The sequence below is a fragment of the Rhamphochromis sp. 'chilingali' genome, assembly GCF_963969265.1.
Source record: "Rhamphochromis sp. 'chilingali' genome assembly, chromosome: 20".
Lineage (NCBI taxonomy): Eukaryota > Metazoa > Chordata > Actinopteri > Cichliformes > Cichlidae > Rhamphochromis > Rhamphochromis sp. 'chilingali'.
In genome coordinates, this window is record NC_137947.1 from 9,105,035 (window position 1) to 9,126,003 (window position 20,969).

General features: G+C 42.5%; 1 protein-coding gene across 7 annotated transcripts; it reads right to left on the reverse strand.

Moving 5' to 3' along the window:
- On the reverse strand, positions 1 to 20,841 carry klc1b (kinesin light chain 1b). Of its 7 annotated transcripts, none has more exons than XM_080868686.1 (16): positions 20,734 to 20,841; positions 14,541 to 14,808; positions 13,989 to 14,219; positions 13,038 to 13,116; positions 12,586 to 12,814; positions 12,407 to 12,494; positions 11,748 to 11,849; positions 11,035 to 11,208; positions 10,318 to 10,417; positions 8,796 to 8,845; positions 8,469 to 8,536; positions 8,147 to 8,255; positions 7,624 to 7,776; positions 1,685 to 1,809; positions 1,319 to 1,376; positions 1 to 1,226 (listed from the first exon to the last, which is right to left on the reverse strand). In XM_080868686.1, exons 2-16 carry the CDS (start codon positions 14,787 to 14,789, stop codon positions 1,152 to 1,154), a joined length of 1,890 nt encoding a protein of 629 aa, XP_080724812.1. In that variant the 5' UTR covers positions 14,790 to 14,808; positions 20,734 to 20,841; the 3' UTR covers positions 1 to 1,151. The 7 variants fall into 7 exon arrangements, with proteins under 7 accessions (XP_080724812.1, XP_080724813.1, XP_080724809.1 ...); XM_080868687.1 differs by having other exon boundaries at positions 7,651 to 7,776; positions 13,038 to 13,119; XM_080868683.1 differs by having other exon boundaries at positions 2 to 1,226; positions 13,038 to 13,119.
- Positions 20,842 to 20,969: the final 128 nt, after the last annotated feature.

Consider the following 20,969-nt stretch of genomic DNA (forward strand, 5'->3'; position numbering starts at 1 on the left):
TTTTATCAAGATCAGACACCAACTGGGGTCGTTTTAAGTATCAGATCAAAACAGACGCGTGTGCAACTGTCCCCTTAAATGAAAAGCGCTTTCTACTTGTTGAAATTTGAGCACTTGATCATATTCTATCCTTTATATTTATTACATAGAATGAAATGAAAACAAAGGCAAAATAAGGGAATTAGAAAAAAAAAAACCATTCCAGTTGTTTTTGAGTAGCGACACGAAAAACACAATCAAACAACACACTCAAATCACACATCCCCAATCACAGCATTACAGAAAGATGTGCTCAGAGTTGGCAACTCAAACCTGCAGAGTGGACTAACATACAGCAGTCAAGTCCTGCATGGCACCACTGTTCAGGATGAACAGTTCAGTCCTGATTGGTTTACTTTTTCACACACATATATGTACATACACAAGTTGTTGTTGTTTTTTTAAGGAGTGCTTTCCATGGTTTACACGATTACACCTGTGTCTTTCTCTGCAACGCACGAGATCAGCTGTAGTGGTTAAAGCAGCAGCTATAATTTCAGTTACAGTCACGTCAGTAGAATAAACATCTTCACCCTGTTTCCCAAAGTTTGAAGCTACACCCCTAACATCGCAATAAATCTCAACGGGCAAATCATTAAAAGGAAAACGTTACATGTCGTCATTTCAAACCCAAAACCTTTTCATCTTTATCTACCGTCGAAGGCAAAAATAAATCTACAGTCTACAAAGTATCTTTTATTTACATGTAAGAAAAACGTAATCTTAACTAAAAATCGGTTATTACTGTCAAAAGGTGGCATTTATGGCGAGAGGCGAACTCAAAGTGCAGAGTCAGTGATTATGAATTAAGGGCAGAGATGAGGTACGGCAGGTTTTCTTGGCCACAATTAGGAGGCACCAAGGCTCCAAGGCAACAAGACATTAGGACTACGACGAGGGAAATGCAGAAATGTGGCAACGGGAAAAATATCAGACTGGTTACGTAGGTATTCATCCTGATGAGTGGGAATCTAAGAGGATCTTTGGGTCAGGCGTGTGGACAAAATGCGTGCTGGACTCGACACTGTCCGACGGTTCTGTTGCCGAAGGCCAAAGGGAGGAAGAGGAGGGGGAGTAGTGTCTTTGGATGGGTGAACAGAACCGCCTGCTGCTCAGTTTCCAGAGTAGAGATCCACAGTGCTGGAGCTGAGCCCACGGCTCTCCCTGAAATTACTGCCCCCTCGATTCTGGCAAGGAAACAACACAGGTTCAAGTGGAGCATTCAAAAATAAATAAATACAACAACAAAATGCAAATCTTTACAAAAACTGATCATCACCTGGAACGTTTCATCGCTGGATTTGTTCAGATAGTTCAAGGAAGAGGCTCGCTTCATACTGATGGACAAAGAAAACAAAGATTAGGCATTTGTTTCTTTGAGAGGAGAGCACACACACAAAACCAGGCCTGACCACGTTTGGGGAGTAAATGTCCAATAAAGTGTGACCTGCTAATTAAATTCAGTGGAGAGAAATTGCACTAAGAACATATGTTGAAAGGTTTAATGTGGCTTATCATGTAAAAGGCTCTGTGGTGTCATTAAGACTAGAAAAGCCCTCTGAGAACTTGTAGAAGCAGTACATTTCTTTGGAATCATTTATAAAGTAAAACATCCATCACAAGAGAGGATTGCTTGAGTTATTACTTGGTGCTGCGAGGTTCAGGGGGTACGTTGCCCTGCAGTTTCTTCACCAGCATCTCGCTGCTGCGACGCAAAACATCCCTGAGCTTCCCCAGAGAGCCACTGCGATAGAGGGTTCCACTGCCATCCTGCAGACACACACAGATGCTCGTTAGCTCATCCACACTCCCCGCTGCAAATATGCCTGTTCTTATCATTAGCCAGTAATCATCAATTATCAAGATGCATGTTTGTGTTTCGCTTGAGTCGTGTAGCACATCACGACGCGTTCTAATCGGCTGCTCCCAGCCAAACGACGTGTTCGTGGTGCCTCACACAATTAAATTAGGTGTCACGGAGCTGGAAACATCTACCCAGAATCAGTCAACTTCCATTTACATGCAAGTCTTTATAGCTTGATCCAAAGGTTGTGCTGAGTGCCATATATATATATACAGTCATTATTAACACATGGCACATCTTCATTGAGACAATTAGCTTTTGCTGCTTTTCTTGACACCTCATATTCTCACTGTGCACTTATTACTTCACTCCCACACAGAGATCTGTCGTATCGTTGCTGGTTTGATTCATAAGGAAAACAAACATGAAACTTCATGTTGGAAGGAAATCGGCAACCTTGCAGTCTGATAAATTGAATAATCTGAAGTTCATTTTCAGCAGAAAGAAAGCAGAGATTGATTTTAAGAAGATATGTAACCATGGTTACACGAGTGGAGTAGATATGCAGTTTTAGGTTCCTGGGACTTGGTAACACAGCAAACATCTGATGATCTTCATACACAAACTGTGACACACTTCTACATAAGCCCAATAGAAACCAGCGTAACCAGTTTAATTTGTCGTATTTGCCTTAAACGAATAGCTTTATTTGTAAGATTTACTTAAATATGACAGTTTTATTTTGTCAGTAGCATACTAATAAAAATCCGGCTGTTCTATTCAGACAAATTTTAAAATGACCTTAAAGTTAATTGCAATAATCCATCCATTCATTCATTTGTTAGATTCTCCTGTGCGTGTGTGTCTAAGTGTAATAGCAACCAATTTGTAAAGTGTCTGTTTTAATTTCTAATCAGCAAATACAACATGTACTTGTCTTGCTTTCCCAGTGTGTCCTTTTCTCCTTGAGGCGACTGCTGTTGTGATTTGGTGCAATATAAATAAAACGGAACTTTTTCTATAAAGTGGCTGTCACACTGCACTACTACAGGAGTACCAGCAGAGGGAGCTGTGTGTACAGATGCGATTTCTGTTGCTTGTTTGGCTCAGCAGCTGACATTAAAACCTCAAAGCAGGAGTGTGTGTGTCTGTTTGCATCAGAAGCAGAGAAAAGACAGAATTCACAAATGGAAAAACTTTATTTGAGAATACCAACAAGTGTCGATGCAATAACCTTCACAATGCAGAATGGTAATTATAATGCAATCCTACTTACTAAGTGCGTTATAGACTTTTCCATTTATGTTCTTTAGGAAACTGAAAGTCACACTACATATGTCGAGAACAGACAGTTCAATAAATAAGCATTCCACTAACACAACAATATTGCCATAATTATGTGATGGACAGTCTTTTATTATTTATTTATTTATTTTGTTCATAGTTGCATTAGAAGTATAGGTGTTCGCATGGGAAGGAATGAAGAATCAAGGCGAGTAGCATGATGAAAAGCCATATAGTGAATGCACTTGTCAACTATTAATACAGCCTACTATTACACTTCCAAGATGTTAAATCATTTACATTCAGTTAGTTAAACATCTGAAATAATGTTGATCTTGAGGAAACACTCGCACTGTACTCCTGGTGTCTAAAAACATGATTCACCGACTGTTTACTTGCAAACAACTGTGTGAGAAAAAGTCCATCAAACTGTGTTCAAAATACAGCATCCAGAGCGGGCGCTGCGACTGTACCACCAAACATACACATGAATACACACTACAACTACTGTAGGATCCAGGTTTCTGTTGATTTACGATGCTATCCTCTACTGCTACACCAACAGATCAAGGCAATTGTGGGCATTTATGCCCATTTATTAAACTATATAGAGATCACTCAAGTGGCCAGTGTTTGTGCTAGTAGGTCTCTGCTATTGTGTGGGCTTCACAGTGTCAGCCAATGTTGCTAATTCCCTTTGTAAATGCACGTGACTGTAGAGCCTTTGCTAAAGCTTGAAACAGTCACACTGAAGCGAGTAAGCAGAAGCTGAAAAGAAATTACCATGGCGACACAACAGCTTGCTGTGATCTGGCTAATCTGCCGTCACGTTTTGGCCTCCATCCTGTTCCGGTCCCGTCACAGCGGGCAACGCAATGTTGACATACTACTGCCTTTATATTGAGCCACATAATAATAAAGTATTTAGAAAATGTAAACAATTTCATACAAAATAAACCAAAACAAATTAATAGCAAATATATCTATAAACACACAAAAAAAACAACCCCAAAACAAAATTGGCAACACTCCCTTTACTCTTCCCGCTGACTGTCAACGTGTCAAACTATACAGTACCATTCATTTTAAAACTTGTTAAGCATTTGATCGCAGGCGTTAGTTCAAACTGGCAAATACACACTGGCAAAAAACCCAAAAAGATACAATTATGGCTAAATACAGGCACCGGGTTGGATGCTAGCTTTGATGTTAGCTGTCATTTGTAGTGCTCAAGGCAAACAAATTTGGAGTGAGAACAATGCAGAGTAACCGTGGAAGTTCATTATCTGTAGCGCTTTATCTGGTTATGTGCTGGAGTGATGTCTGGAGCTATTCTGCCTTGTTTCAATAAATGGCTGCTCCTCTTATGAGCCAATAAATAAATCTGCTGTGCCCCTGTGGTAAAGACACACGGGTCTGAATAGAGGAAAAATGTGCGAGTTACTTCCTCACGTGGAAAGATTACACACAATGACTTTCTTTTTTCTTTTTTTTGTCTTTTTTGTGACAGAAAGAGTTGAAGTTCCGACATGGGGAAGGGGTGACGCAGGTTAGTGAGAGGGAAGGACAGGGAGAGAGAAAGTAAGGAGGAGAAAACAGAGCAGAGGTGAGAAGACCAAACGTCCCAGCAGCTGTCAGTTGAACAGGGGAGAGAGGTGACAACCAGGAGGGGGGCTTTCTGAGTCTCTGCCGCAGGAGAGGGGGGAGCATCAGGAATGGCAGAGGAGCTGTTGGACAGAGAAGGCCAGAGGGAATGACAACACACATCCTTTTGCTATTGTGTTGGGGAAGGAGAGAAGGATGGAGGAATAGTCTTGATGGCTTAGGCCTGATAAAAGAGAGAAACAGACAAAAAGAAAAAGAAAAAAAGAAGGCACACATCGTAAGATTAAGAGCTCTGGGTTGGGCTTCCTACTCTAGACATCTACGCTTTGATAAATTACCCATGACTTGCACTAGATTCAGTAACTTCCTGCAGATTGGAGGCTGATTATTCTTTTTCTAAACCCTAATTTAGTAAACGGTAAATGATACGGGAGCATCAGTCTCCGATTCTCTCTGAAAGATTACATCTGTCTTAGATGCTACACTAGCAGGTAAGTGAAGCAGTAGGTGCTGGCTGCAGTCACCGTGACTCAGCTGTTTCTCTTTCCTCTTGGGGTACCAGAAAGGCTGAACTTGGCACACAGTGCCCAGCCGGTGACTGTGCACTGCAGACGTGAGACATCTGCAAGCAGCAGCACTGAAATGGGAATACTTCGATAACTATCACACTGATGGTGGGACATGAATAAACCTAAGTAGTATACATTTCACAGAAGCTGCATCTAACACACGATCCTCCACCTACGTCCTCACCTGACTAACAAACTAATCTATTCTACTCATCGAGTACCTAAATACCAACCCACCCAAGCTTATTGTGTGGAGAGGGGGAGAGTACAATCCACTGAATGAGAAGAGCAAATTTGACTGACAGGCTGATTGGTTGTCATGGCAAGAGGAATCGACATGGAGGCACGTTATTGACAAACACAAGGGGGGGAAGGGGGATGAGAAAAAAAAAAAGTCAGAAGGTGAAATCTGGAAAACATGCAGCTAAAAAGGCAGCATATTAAAGCAGACCACTTACAGACACACAGGAAGTGGAATCATGCATTTTTTTTTTTTTTTTAAACAAGAGCCACACATACACGTCAGTAATTAACCTGTACACAAGCACAAACGCGCTGACAAGCTGTCGTCTCATGGTTATTTCCTAGACAAGCGCCACTTTAATAGCAAAACAGGAAGTGCTTTTTGAGACATCTGAAGCATGTAAACAACTTCCACAACGTTAATGACACAGCAGACTGAGTGCAGAAGAAAGAGGAGATGAGACTTTAAGCAAAGGTGAGTGACAGCTCTGAACCACATCACCACGCGGCAAGACACAAGTAGACTCTTTCCTACACTAATCTTTGAAAGACAATAACCATTTTAAGCTGTGTAAAACGAATGGATGGATGGAATTTGTTATAAATAAAAACAAAACTTGCTTAGTCAAAAAGCAGAAGTTAACATGACTAGAAAATAGTCAGAAAAAGCATGAGAATGTCATGAATACCTTTTCTGTTTGAACTGAGTCAGTTTAACTCCTGCTGCTATAGCTACACGCTGGCTAATGGAATGCAGGCACACACACAGACACACACAGACACACACACACACCTCTGGATGCCAGGCCATGTTTCAAAGACAGACAGGTGCACGCTCAGATGCAGACACACATGCCGTTAACATTTGCTGCAGTGCGCTGTGAAGCAGTGTGGAGTAGCCGTGTTACGCTTATGAACATGTGCAGAGCAGCAGACATCAGGTTAAAGAAAAGACACTTCTCAACTAAGTGAAAACACACTGAACACATGACGTGCGTTAGTGTGTGTTGTTAAGGGGAGGGGAGGCCCAGCGGGCTGACATTGCTGCATGCATGTTTGGACTGGGTTGGCGCAGCGGAGGGCGTGGCTGCACTTAAGTGAGGGGTGAGGCACAGGCTCAGATGAGGCATCCCTGCCAACGCTCTCATGCCTTATGCAAGTCTCATTATTTGGGGGTGAACTGCGCCCCAGCAACAGCGGTGCCAATTTGACTGCATAGAGCGCCATGTTTTATAGCCTATTTTCTCACTGTAAAAGGCCAAAAGTGCAGCTAACAGCCAGAGTGAACATTACAATAAGGCAGCAGGATGAACTCTTACATATCATCCACTCTGATTACTGAGCAGAGGGACAAGCAGAGGCACGAGCACCGACGATATCAGGAACCTTGTCAGTTGTGCTTAATGGCAGAAACATGACACATCCTATTAGAGATTTAGACAGGCTATATCTCTGAGCATATGAATGTTTACTGTGTTGCCAGGGTGCCACAGTCTAAACCTGTGCCTCATAGTTACTGCTTCACTTGTGCAAAAGCATCGCCAGAAAAATTGCCTTTATTAAAAAGGTTAACATGGAGTCCAAAACTGAGTTTTGATGCTGTCAAAATAAAGAGGGTGCAGCATGCCAAGACACTCAATCAGCGTTACACTTTGAACTTGCAGCTAAATCTCATGGTGGTATATTCACAGGGAGATGGTGGACTGGTACAGGTATAGCTCACTGGGTGGAGCCCAAATCGAGAACAGGCTTTTGAGTGGATAATCCACTAAATCAAAATAAAGTGTGCTTCAATGTGATGACTCGCATAATTACAAGGTCATCCAGGTGATTTGGTAAAGTCTGGACTCATTGAGGGCTTCCTGACGGGCTCTGAGCCAGCGGAGTCGCTGTCCTCACTGCACTAACCTAACAGAAAGGAACCCTCTCGGCTCTCCTTTTAAACACATAACACGTCTTTGTCCTTTATTCTGAGCATCCTGTACCAGTACACCCTCGCTGTGATATTACCAACACAGCCTCGTTTTTCCAGAGAGGCCAGCGGACACGTTGACTCAACCATAGTGGATTTGTACTCACCCCGTTCCACTCCACGCCCATACTCACTTCCTCGCCGGTCTCAGAGCCGCTCTCATACTTAACGCTGGCGAGACTGTCCCTGCTCTTCCGCCTGTCGCCCTCTGTATCTTTCAGGATCTCCACCACACGTGTCTGGTGGATTGGGTCGATGCCCTGATGGGTGCAACACACAGATGCAAGAAAAAATAAACAAAAAACAAAACAAAAACAGTCAGAAGTAGCACTGATGTAGCCGTCAGCATGTCAATATTGGCAGGAGTGCAAAGTTAAATGGAGGAATTAAACGTGATTTCATGTTTCCTTTCCCCTATTAATGCTTTCAAAGCACTGGGACACGTTTTAAATGACTGTGAGATGGGAGTGATGTTAGGGGAGAGAAGTGGAGGCTCTAGTTAGAGACAAATCAACTTACTGTGTTGCTCTGGATCCATAGCAATGTAGGGAAAGGGAAAGAAATATCATGAGATTCACTGTGCTAACATGGGGAACATATTACTATTTTCACGTAGAAAACTATGCTGACCTGCTTGCGAGACCTCGCAGCGCACTCTTCCAGGGTCTCAGCAGCTTCTAGCTTGCCCTGGCGGCGGTACAGAGCCCCCAGGTTCCTCAAGGTGGTGTTTACTGTAGGGCTGGATGCACAGACAAGTTTCGTTATTTGAATCTGAACAAAGCAAATAAAGTAAGTTACATAAGTTACACAAGTCTAAAAATAATAATATTTTTACAAAAAAAAAAAAGCTTCCGATACAAGTTAGTGACATACAAAGCAAATTAAATAATTAATTTCTGCCTTTGTCACGTGACCATGTTGTATAAAACACTCTTATCAGTCTCCGCCTCACCTATTGACTTTGCAGGCCTTGTACCAGCCTCCGTACTCTCCGTATGGAGTATTGTCTCTGTGCCTGCCCTGGAAGTAAATAAGAGAGAAGAGGAAGAAAAACGTGAAGGGGTGTGGTTCAAATGAATGAGCAATATTGTGTTCCTGTGTTTATGTTTAACTATCATTTAACTTCCGGGGATTAGTTCAAGGATTCCATTTCTATTATAACGAAGTGGCATGCTTTCCTCATTTCTCAGCCTTGTGTTAGAAAAGCTGTTTGAAACAAGTTTTGTTTGTTTAGCTTTTGCTCAAATTCACGCGAGGACGGTTACAGAGAGCCGCTCACCTTGCTCTCCTCCCTTTCCTCGGCGTGCATCCAGATGGGCTTGTTGTCAGCTGCAGACAGACAGGAGAGATGGTGTATGCGTTGGGATTTTAAATAATTAGCCTCATGCCTGGAAAAGTGAAATCAGCTACATGTGGTGGAAGAGTGAACGTGTGTCGCTTTGGTTAAAGAGTGAATCTGGAAACATGTGACTGAGCCATTTCAGAAGGAGGCAGAGCTGCGAAGGGGTAAAGGAATTATTAAGTATTCAAGTGCTGTACCGCCACCAGTGGGTCGAAAATGAATGTGGGTTCAACGGGTTATTCCAGTTACTACCATAATGGATTTTATAACATTTCTGAGGCTTCATAATTTTCCAAGTATTCACCAGAATCCATCTAAGATTTTAGACTGATGGCACAGTAGATCTGACCAAGCATTAAAAAAGTCAAGCATTATTTTAACTATTTAAGCCAACAGAAATAAGACTTAACAGGAAGTGAGGTCATGACTCTGAGGAAAGTCTAGCACCCATCTTGCTGACACCCTGGGACAGTTACTTATACCTCTGTGCATGTGCGAGCACATCAAATATTGGGCTGATTCGGGTTTCCAGGTCAGGTGGTGTAAAGAAGGGAATTTATTTATGACATTTTGTTTGCAAACTTGCAACTCATTTAAAAGATCATTACTGGTTTAGGCAAACATCTGCACCTGCTTGATGTGCTGGTGGTTTAGTAATAGAGTACGAGTGTAACAGCTTTAATAAATTTACTGCAGATTCGTCCCCAAACAAATTACAGACAGTACAAAAGCACCATTAAAATTGTTTTTAATGGTGTAGAGAGGAAGATGATACTACTGTTGAGGTAATAAAGACAAAGAAGATAAAACATGATTATTGCATAAAGTGCTGCCACCTTAAGAAGAAAGAATATTTATGGTTAACTGTTGCTGCTTCAAGTTGCGTCACCTTAACCTTCAAAGCACTTTAGTATTAAAAAAAGAAAAGAAAAGAAGAAGAAAAAAAATCTTACAATATTATCAAGGTAAGTGACACACAAAGAATAAACCTCTCTGAAAAAGTTGGATGTTTTTGTCAAAAGGCGTCAGAGCGCTGCTTTGTGCCAAGTGACTTTTATTCCTTTTTCAAAGCAGTCAGTCTAATCCATGGAGGAAAGCCAACAAAAAAGCTTACTTTAAACCAAAAGAGAAGAAAATTGCAAGAGTTCATCTTTCAAAGCAAACTCTTTATTTCTTCAGAAAGATCGAGTCCTCTGAATGGTGAAGCTTGGTACCGTGCTTAGACACAAGTCCACTTTTTAACCACCTGTCCATCACTGCTCGCTGGTGTGGCACAAACAGTGGATGGATAAGAAAAGTGAAAAACAACAACAAAATGATGCTGAATTACTGAGCTGCAGTTCTCCTGAGATCATTTTATAGTCATTCACTGGTAAGAATAAAAATTCTCATTTGTACTAATATAATTAAACATTTACTGCTATACATGCACGCTCCAGTAGCCATTATATGACCTTACCATCAACAGATCCAAATTCTTTCTCATGAGCACGAGTCAGGATCTCTTTGTAGAGAATCTCAGCCTCCTTGTATTTCCCCTGTTTGAGAAAGCAGGATGCCTGAAGAACAAAGAGGTAAAAGGGGATTTTAGTGTTGAACCAAACGGGCTTACTGGATCAGATTTTGCCTCCCTCGCTGTACATAAATTCTCTCCATCATCAGTGAGGCAGTGCGGACATAAGTGAAAAGGAAAGCCTTGAAGATGCAGCAGAACAGCAGATAAAAGACTACTAACCTTGTGCTCTTTAAGCAATGCTAAGTGACACGAAACAGTTCTTTAAACACCTTTTGAGGTGACAAATCTTATGCTGCAAGAGTAAATTGATTGCTAACTTTTATAAAAATCTTGTGTTGAAGTAAGTCGTGCCCTTTTGAAAGAAAAAGGGAGGGGAAAAAAAAACAAAACAGTTGAGTTTAAAAGACATTTCAAGTGGAATCTTTGCAGGCTGGCACCAATATACAAGCTCAACACCTCCGCAGAGACCAAGGCTGACAGAACAAATGATCGAGTCTGTTGGCAACCAAAGAAAACTCTGCCTGCGTTTACCTCGTTACACTCACAGCTCAACAGAGACTGCAGTTCTTATCAACAAGTACAGCATTAGAAGTGAAAGGTTTGAAAGAAAGACGAGAAAAAGGACCATGCGAGTGGATTTCCTGTCAACTTCTCGCTCACCAGGTTGTTCTTGGTTTTGGCCACATTTGGATCATCTGGGCCCAGCCTGGACTCGTAGATCTCCAGGGCACGACAGTAGTAATATTCCACCTCCTCATATTTGCCCTGATTCTGACACAGCAGGGCCAGGTTGTTCAGCTGTTTGGCCACATCTGGGTGGTCCTTCCCCAGGACCTGATGGATATCAGAAAAGTATATGTTCAGGTTGTCTTTCTGCCTCAGTGCATCTCTCCTTTCTATAGCTCCAAATCCTGTTGCTGCTTTCACCAGGCAGCACGTCAGCCTGCTGCAGGCACTCAGGAGATCTAATAAAAGGCTGGCCGATCAATAGCGAGGCTACAGAATAGAGCTTTCGGGCAAAGAGAGACTCTTTGTACCATGCTGAGCTCGGTAGTTTTGTCATGTCTCCTATCCATCTCCTTCCTCGCTCCCCCAACGCCTGCTATCCATTTTCAGCTGCGCTCTCAATTAAACCCTAATTCCCTGCTGGCAAAGGAATGGCCCCCAGTGGAAACTTCACAGACAATTTAAGAAAATCATTTGCTCTTTTTCCTATTTATAGTAGCTGGTATTACACTAGCTTTGACTGACATTTTGGAAATGTTACCACTGTTAATTACTTTATAACAATGGGCTAATTGTTCACTGGTTTAGCCTTGAGATGAGACCTCGATAGCAGTGCCCTGCTGGTGCAATCCAGGGATATGGCCTACCTTTTCTCTGATCTCTAGAGCTCTCTTACACAGAGGCTCGGCCTCCTTGTACTTCCCTCTCTTTCCATACAGCACGGCCAAGTTATTCAGGGTGGCAGCAACCTGGAAAAAATAAAAACCAGAATGACTGTACTGGCAGGTTAGATTTCAAAATTCACTGTTTTCAAGGAATTATCATAGTCCGAAAATGTATGCTGTTCAGTGTTCTCAGAAAAACCTAGATAGTAAGTGCCTTGTGACAAACTGCAAAGGCCACAGTGCAGCTGAGCTTTACAGGCTTCCTTTGTGGGGAGTTTTAGTGCTTCGGTGTTAGTAGTCTTACACATCTGTGCACAAAAAGGAAACTGTGTCTTTTAACGTTTCCCTTTTGGTTGCTGTATTAAAACTGCAAGGATTCAATGGTTAATGCCAGATGTACAGGCAGACACTGAACACTGATGACTGATCTCTTCAAGCCTGCAGGCACATGGTCAGAAATCCATACTTTAATAGTCAGAAAAATCTATACAGGCTGATTGAGTAGGACAGTAAAAAAGAATATTGCCTTCCTATTGAGTCTTTGGGAGTTATGAACAAACAAAAGATAACTAATCTGATCTGTCTAAACATGGATGAGTCCATATGAAGATATGGTAGCCATGGCAACCGTGAAGTCTTACAGCAGGATGGTCCTTGCCCAGGGTTTTCTCACGGATGGATAGAGCGTCGTTGAGCAGATGGGCTGCCTCTTTGTATTTATTCTGATCCCTGTGCAAAGGAGAAACAGAGAACACCATGTGTAGCTCAAATAAAACAGGATACACGGCACCGAAAAGCCAAACACAGTATGTTTTCTAACCTATACACCAAAGCCAAGATATTGAGCATGGTGGCCACATCAGGGTGATCATGCCCCGAGGTCTTCTCCAGGTCCTCCAAAGCTTGCTTGCACAAGGGCACGGCCACCTCGTACCTGCCCTGAGAGGCATACTGGATGACCAGGTTGTGCAAGGTTCTCAGACGTGCTGGGATCTCATAGCCTCCCTGCTGGGCTGCGACCACGGCTGCACTGTTATGTTGGTGCTGCACTGTGGGGGACAAAGGAAACGTGCAAAATCAAAAGGTCAGATTGGCTCTAGTGAGTAGAAAACTGTAACACACACCACTGTCCTGGAATAAGGTAGCCAGGTTATTTTACACCGAGATCATGCATGACACAATTTATTCAATATTATCCCGACAGCAAACCAAGAAAGACAGCTCTCTCTTATTCAGATAATCAGATGAGTCGTTGTTGCCGTTTGTTCTTACTTCCTTGGCCGTGCTCCTCCTCATCATTGGGGAAGAGGTCATCCAGGGAGTCCTTTGGTGTTTCTCTGTCTTTCTCCTCCTGCTGAGAGGATGAAAAACCTGCCAGTCAGACTCTCTAACGAACAACAGGTATAATTCAAGAGTTGCCTTTATCAGACATGTGAAATGTGTGTTAACGTCTAACAGGGAGAGATGAGGCGAGCCTGTTATTTAGAAAAGTGAAGATTTCATTTACCATCATCCTTAATAATACATCACAAGGAGTAAATTTCAAAGATGAACAAAACAAATTATTTTAACAAATACAAAAATGGTAATAATCATCATCATAAACAATTAGGATGGGAACATTAAACAGACTATTCAAGAATTATTTCCCCTTGAAAGGATAAATGAGATCTTAAGGATAAACTGCACTCATCCGTCTTCACTAAAAGATTTCTTTAATGTGGAAAATGGAAGACAAGAACTTTCCGGCTCTGGCTGGATGGGCCCCTGCTGAGCTAAGCAGTTAGAGGCTGTAATAGCCTGCATCCACTATCTGTGACTAACAATATGGTAAGAAAATAGAGAGATTTATCCTTGACACCAGATCAATGAGGACCACACCAGAATGGCTCATTCCAGGAAGGAATGCAAAGTTTTCTTGTTTTAACGAAAACAGTGAGTTTTTTTTCCTTGCGGCCAATTATGCTGACAGTCTCGTGTCCTTCAGAGTTATATCAGCAACTACAAGAAAAACTAAAGTCTTTTTCCATTTCCCTTCTTATGCTAAATCCAACTTGAATCTATTTAGCTGAAAATGTTCCAGTTAAGAACATAAATAAGGACGAATATATTTCCTACATGCCTCTTGCAATACAGACCATATACACACAAAAATCAGTTCTCTTCAATGTACCAATCTAATCCCACATTAAGGCCTATAATCTTTGTATAATCATTACTTACAGTGGGTGAGACATCTTCATCGTATTTTTTGAGCTGGTTCATGAACTCCAGGTGCTTCTTCTCCTCTTCCAGCTGGGCCACGCTCTGTTCACTCTTCTGCAGCTTCTGCTGGGTGTTGGCCAGCTCATCCCGCAACCACTGGTTCTCCTGGCAAAGCCTCCTCACCTGTGCGCGCAGCTTCTGCTTTTCCGACTCCACCGCGTTCAAGTGGTTGGACAGGGCCATCATCACCTGGGACAGAGACAACATTGAAGAGCAGCGATATTTATCAAGGACAAAATGTTACGGTGACAGGGCGGCAGAGTATAAACTGGGTCTGAATTTCAGTGAATCATGATCACAGCACAGGCTCAGTATAGAATGAGGAAGCTGTGAGGAAGCAGGAACAACCAAAGAAGATAATAAAACAAATCTACCACTTTAGAAACCCTTCTGTTTGTCTGACAACACACAAATTTTTCTTTCACTCATATCATCAGCGTGGTTAAACTGAATCTCCTCTTTAGGTTCAAACATACAATTCTGTAAATCCTTGTAACTTCTCAGTCATACCTGTGCTTCTCCCAAGCCCAATTCAATCATCTCCACTGACTTGCGGAGAAGATTGGACTTCTCGTGCACCAGGTTGGCCTCTTCATCCTTCTTTAGGCACTTGATGGTCTCCAGGAGGCTGTGAAGGATGGAGTTATGCTCGTTCTTCAGGGCCTCGAGACCCTGGATCACGAGCTTTGTGTTCGAGATGATCTCCTCCTGAGAAAGCTTCTCCAGCTTCTCTTCCCGTGGGTACACCATGGTGGACATCTTTTTAGCTCAGGGAAACCTGTAAAAGATTGGAGGAAAAGCCTGAGACACTGTAGGAAAATTCCAGCAGCAGCTGTAACAATTTCATAATGATGTGTCAAACATACAGCTGTGCTTGCTTAACACAGAACAGAACCTAAGAGCACAGCTGATTTGGCTCAGCTCACTGCAAATGTCAAAACACGTCTCAGTACAGTTCCTCTCTTTAACCAAATGCATCTTTAGTTTTTAATGATCATTTACACAATTAGCACTTAAGGCATTCTCTGATTATGTATGTTCCTAATTCTGACAGATGCTACTCTGCTAATAAGATCACAACCTCATCCTGCAGCAAGGTGATGGCAATAAAAGGGGAAATGAATGCATGTTTATTGCTACAGCTCAGATTAGAGATTCAAATTTCATAAGAGAAGTACGTCAGCAGTTGTATAAGCACACAAATTGAGCACAAACAGAAAGAAAGAAGGGTGGCTACATAAAACATAACATATATATATATTATATTGCCTAGCTGAGAGCCATGGGACACATCATGCTGATGGAGCGACTGCTGGGACTTGGCACCTATAATAAGCTCAGGCTGGGAGCAGGGCTGCAGCTCGCTGTGTAACACAGGGCACACAGCTTCTGCAGTATGGTTTCTCTCTGGTGCCAGCACCCAAACAGAGGCCAGCCATGCTTGGTGCATGATTCACTGGCGACTGAAGGAGAGAATGATGTAGCAAAAGCTTCAGCAGCACAGCAGCTGGCCAACTCGACAGATTTTAAAAACACCTCTGCGAGTTAGTAATGTGATGGTCGTTTTTAGAAATGTCAGCCCTCGGGCGAGTCCATGGAACACTTTACCTAAATAACATAAAGATAACTTATGACTCAATGAGCCACATCACTACTGGCTACATCATGCAAATGTCAGTGCAAAACGCAGCCCTGCCCTTCCAGCTGGGGTGCAGCCAGTGTTGGAACTACTGCATTCTGCGTTTTAACAGCACTGAGGAGAAATAGTTAAGGAAAAACGGGAGCTTGCAGTAACAAAAACACCAGCTGAGACCCATCCGCAGTAAAAAATAAATAAATAAAAATACACCATTAGTGAGCCACTCCCTTCTTTACCACTTCCAATTGTCTTTTAAAGCAGCAGAGAAAATAAACAGACTAAAAACAGGCCCAAAGAACTGCAGTGAAGAGCTCTTTATTTTGTATTGTGACAACAGGAAGCATGATGGCGGGGGCGTATTTGGCTTAATTCAGGCACAACCATTAATGAGTTATCAAGATAGTTGCTGATTAATTTCTCTTGGTGGACTAACTGCTGCTTTCTTATGTCCTTAAACCTCCTGTAAAGATGACTTTATCTGCTTGCATATTCTCAGAGGACTTTGACTCAGCTTTAAATCAAACATGGTAAACAAACCCAGCTGGTTTACAGCTAGTTTTGGGCAATCATGTCCCTCCTGTGCATGTCACATCATGTAACCGCAGCTGGGCTCTGTCATGAGGGTGTTATTCATTATACTAATATGTACCACGCCGAACAGCCAGCCAGGGGTCAGCTGCTGTACAACAAAATAAGCAACTGCTGGGGTCTCCGGCTGGGCAGGACAGCAGCAGGGGCCGATAAGAGATGGGTGACCTAAAACTATTTTATATGTTATGGGGGGGGACACAGAACGGTCTTAATTCTCCCCACCACCCATTTTTCTCTAATTAAAACCTTTGCTATCCTCATGAATCCGACAGATTAAATTAATTTGCGAATTCAAAACATACAAAAAAAAAAAAAAAAAAAAAAAAGCAAAATTTTCTGTTTTGTGACAAATTTATCTCTAGGGAGAGAAATGACTGAACTCTCTGCACAGCCCAGGTAAAGCATGAAGCCATTTGTTTAAGCTGTTAAAACACTTCAACAATGGTATTTAGCAATGCTGAGCTTATTAGCTATGGTACCACGAGGGGAGCACACTTGACTTCATATATAACCACCCCCTCTATACTTATTCTAATCGGGGAGCAGTACAATGGAAAATTCAAAGAGACAGCCAACCTCTTAAGAGAAGCCCCCTTTTCTATCCCAAACTGACTGAACTCTAATTAAAAGTACAAAAGCAATCCTACAGAAATATTAACTCTGTAGTGTTGTATTTGGTGCTGGCTTAGAACTGCTTTCACAATATACATTATATAATTATATAATACATTATATAATATGCATTATAAAATCTAATAATAAGCCGTTAGAAGATAAGGGTTTTAGAAGGCGAAAGCAAACATGAAAGCGAACAGAAAAGACTCAAAAGAAAACAAAAACAAAAGAAAAACCCTCACTCAGTTCCATGAAACTCAAATGCCAAAAACAAATCAACTAGAACTTCTATTTGCACGATCAACAGAGATGCCAAAGGACTGAGGCTTCATTAAAGCCAAAGCAAATATTGCAGAGACCCTTACTTTGCATGAAGGCGTGTCAGACAGCTTTATATTTTTCATCTGTGCCTGCAGTCGTTTGAAAGTCTGGCTGTGAGACGCCTCACTCCTGCGAGCACGATATGAAATGTTTTCTTTGAAAGATCAACACTGCTCGCAGATCAAACAGCTTATTACCCTGTAGAGCTCCTCCGACTCAGCTGTTTAACACCTGTATGGATGAAAGCCGGGTCTACAAGAGAAGTGCTTTCATGTGAGCCAGCATCTTTACTTTTAATAAAGCACTCCAATTAGGGAGTTTCTTTCCTCAGACGGCTCGAGTTAATATTTCCCCAAGTGTTTAAAGAGGTATATGAGAAGTCCAGCAGTCCTGTTGTTCTCTGCCCTTGGATTAATCTTTAACATTTACTTTGTTTTATGAGATCATGTGGGAGGGAAATAGCTGATATCATCAAATGGAAACACAAAAATGCAGTATGCTAGCAAAATAAATGAAAGACAACACATCTAGTTTATGACCTCTTATACCAACAAAAAGGCCAACGGTGCTTTTACGTGCCCTCGTGATGCACACGTTACTGTGCGCAGCAGTATACATTCACTCGATGCAGGCTTCAATACAAGTGACCTCATCATTGGGTTCAAGAATAATGAGGGTCAAGTATGACCGAAGGTTCTCCAGCTTAAGTCAGGTTGCTAGAAAATGCATACCAGGAAAGCATTTTGAACAAAACTGCCAGCCCACAGCTACATGACCTGCCATTTCAATAAGCACACGACACGCATTGCTTTAACAGACGTTCATCTCGCTCCATGGTAAAGCAGATGGAGTTTTTAAGGAAATGTAGCTTTACAAAAACTGAGGTGGAATATATAGAGGAATAATAGAGCGATGCATGACAAAGTCATTAAACAAAGCGACAAATAGCTGCTAAAGGCTAAAAGCCATTCATCATATTTTCTGCTGCTACAGCTTGTACCAGAAAACAAACCTGGGTTTCAGAAGCAGAGCAGAACCTCACAGTTTGGCACAGGGAAAAGCTGGTGAAATAATGTCCTCCTCCTTGAGGAAAAGCGCTACACACCAGCAAACGGCATCATAAACCTGCCCTCCTAATCCAAAGAGAGATCCTTTGTTTTGTTTTTTTAAAACAAACAAACACAAAATAACACAATAAACGTTCAGTGTGAAAATGAAGCGAATGGAAATGAAGCTGGACAGTAATGAGAGTGACGAATGCTAATTTTGGTGAGGATGAGGACGAGGAGCTGCCTGCGGGATGATGTGACCTTCCCCAGTGCTTCGTCAGAACAACCAGCATCAGCTTGGGTGCACGTCGGGAGATGGGCCCGCCCACAGAGGGACAAAAACAGAGGAGTGCAGAGGAGCAGGTCAGATGGGGGAGGGAGTCATCCCGATCTAGAGCCTGCTCCTCTCCTCTATACTCATCACACACAAAGGAAGAGACCTAATGAGGCACAACAGAACAGCCTCAGTGACACAGGCTCAAAATGGTCTGGCATCCTAGGAGCTCTTATATCAATACTGAGCTTATTTACATATAATACTCATCATGGCACTAAGAATGAAATGCCTCATATACCGTTTACCTTCAGCACGTCAGAAAATATTTACACTGCCATGATACGTCACTCACACAGTCGCCTCGCCCGAGCGATGTTCATAGGCTGACTCGTGCAGCAGGGGTGTGCAGTTGAGCACTGGATGGTTTGAATACTATGATTAAAGAAAATCATAATTCACAAACTCCAGGATCTCAACAGATGTGATGTGTGGACTTTAAACTGTGACTCACACCAGTTACACTCATATGTACAGACGCAGCCTAAAAATAATCTGAAAAATATAAACAGAATAGGCACGATTTAGCTCTTGTTACCCAACTTGGACCGGGAAGACAAGTTAGATGAGTCATTCTTGAAGAAGGCTCAAAGGTCATACAACTGCAATTACAGCACTTCCCACCACGAGGCCAGTATGAGAGCAGGGAACAATGTATTGAATGAAATACAATTTAAACAGAGGTCGGCGTACTCCATATTGACTGGCTCACTCCCCTCTAACCGGTGGAAATCTGGGCCTCGTACCTTCATCCAGAAGCTACAGCCTTCATTCGTCTCCATCTCCCGGGATGCCTTAAGATTCACATTATTACTTTACTTCTCGGCCAACACCATCCTCACTCCGTCTCTTTTCTTCTAACCCATCTATCATCACTACCGTCACTTGTGAAGGTAGTGCTTCCCCCCCCCACTGAGATCACAACAGTGGATTAACGCAATAACAACTGGCATAAATGTGGACGCTCTGCTACCAACTTTAATTTCGTAGTCATTTTGTTTTGTCTGTGAGGCAGGGTTAAAAACTCTCATCTTAAGATAATAATCTAGTCTTCTTTAAAATTGTCTGTGTTTAGTTGTAAACAATCCTACTAGCCTACCCTTTTTGAGAAAGGGTGTGATGCATACTGGGAGAGGAAATGGGGGGAAAACGGCAGAGAGGAGTCAGCAACTTCCTAGCCAAGCCAGTGGGAGAAACCAAAGCCATCTCCCAAGGGGACGCCTTTCCTGTCCACTTGGTGAAGTTTGACACCACCGGATTAATAATCCTTATTTCCTGCACAATAAAACAGCAATCCAACACAGTGTCGGTATCACTGTGAGAGACACAAAGGAGAGCCAGCCAACCCAGAGGGTGTGGCAGGGCCTGGAAACAACCAGCAGGGAGGTGCCACTGACTGTCCTCAGTCATCCATCACTACACAAAACCAGCAGCTGGAGGGCTGCTTCCCACTAATGGCTGTCTGACAAATGAATATGCCTGCGTATTGCTAGGAAAAAAGAAGAGATGTTCACTTCAGCATCGTACCATGCCGAGGAGTATTATTCAGGAAAATCAGACACCTGTGACGAGATCGCAGTTCCCCACAAACAAGCCGAGAAGATAATGACGGGAAACAGCTGAAAACAGAGGCGCCATCCTAAAGTCGTGGTAGTTACATGTTAATAGCACTGCACTGCCGCTAATGTGGACAGAAAGCTGTGTACATTTTGACATCACTTCAAAGCGCAAAACACACCAGGTAATCTGACATCTGACGCTTTTCTAGAATAACACAATTTCATATAGCTTTAGCCATCCATGACATTTTCTTCTTTCACCTACCAATTTCGTTATGATCTCTAGGGTCACACTTGAATTTTGATGGGTTTACCGTGGGTTTTTTAATGATCGAAGACTCTTTAGTTTTGAAAGCTCTTACTGCCCGATCTGTGTAGAGCTCCGCTCAGCGCCCAGCTAGCTCTCAGCTAGCCAGCGATAGCGTCACCACTCCCCGGCTAAATGTCGCAAGTTCATCCTTTTCAAAGCGCAGAGCTGCTCATTTCTATACGCAGCATCTAAAATCCATGCTCCCGAAGCACACAACCGCACACAAGCACACACAAGCTCACACAACACTAACGTTTCACGGAGGAAATACAGCTTTTCACTTACCGAGAGCTGGGACTGACGGCTAGCTCAGCCCCTTTAAATCCAAAATGTCTCCGACACGGCAGCTACCCAGAAGCCTCTGCGACTGGCCAGACCGAGAGTGACGTCATGCTTACTTTTCGTCACTTTTCGTTTATCTATCTAATACATAACAAGATAGGGTCACCCATATAACCCCAGAACAACAAATGGACATAAGTGTGGTTTGTTCGGCTTAATTTTTTTACTTACAAAGAAAT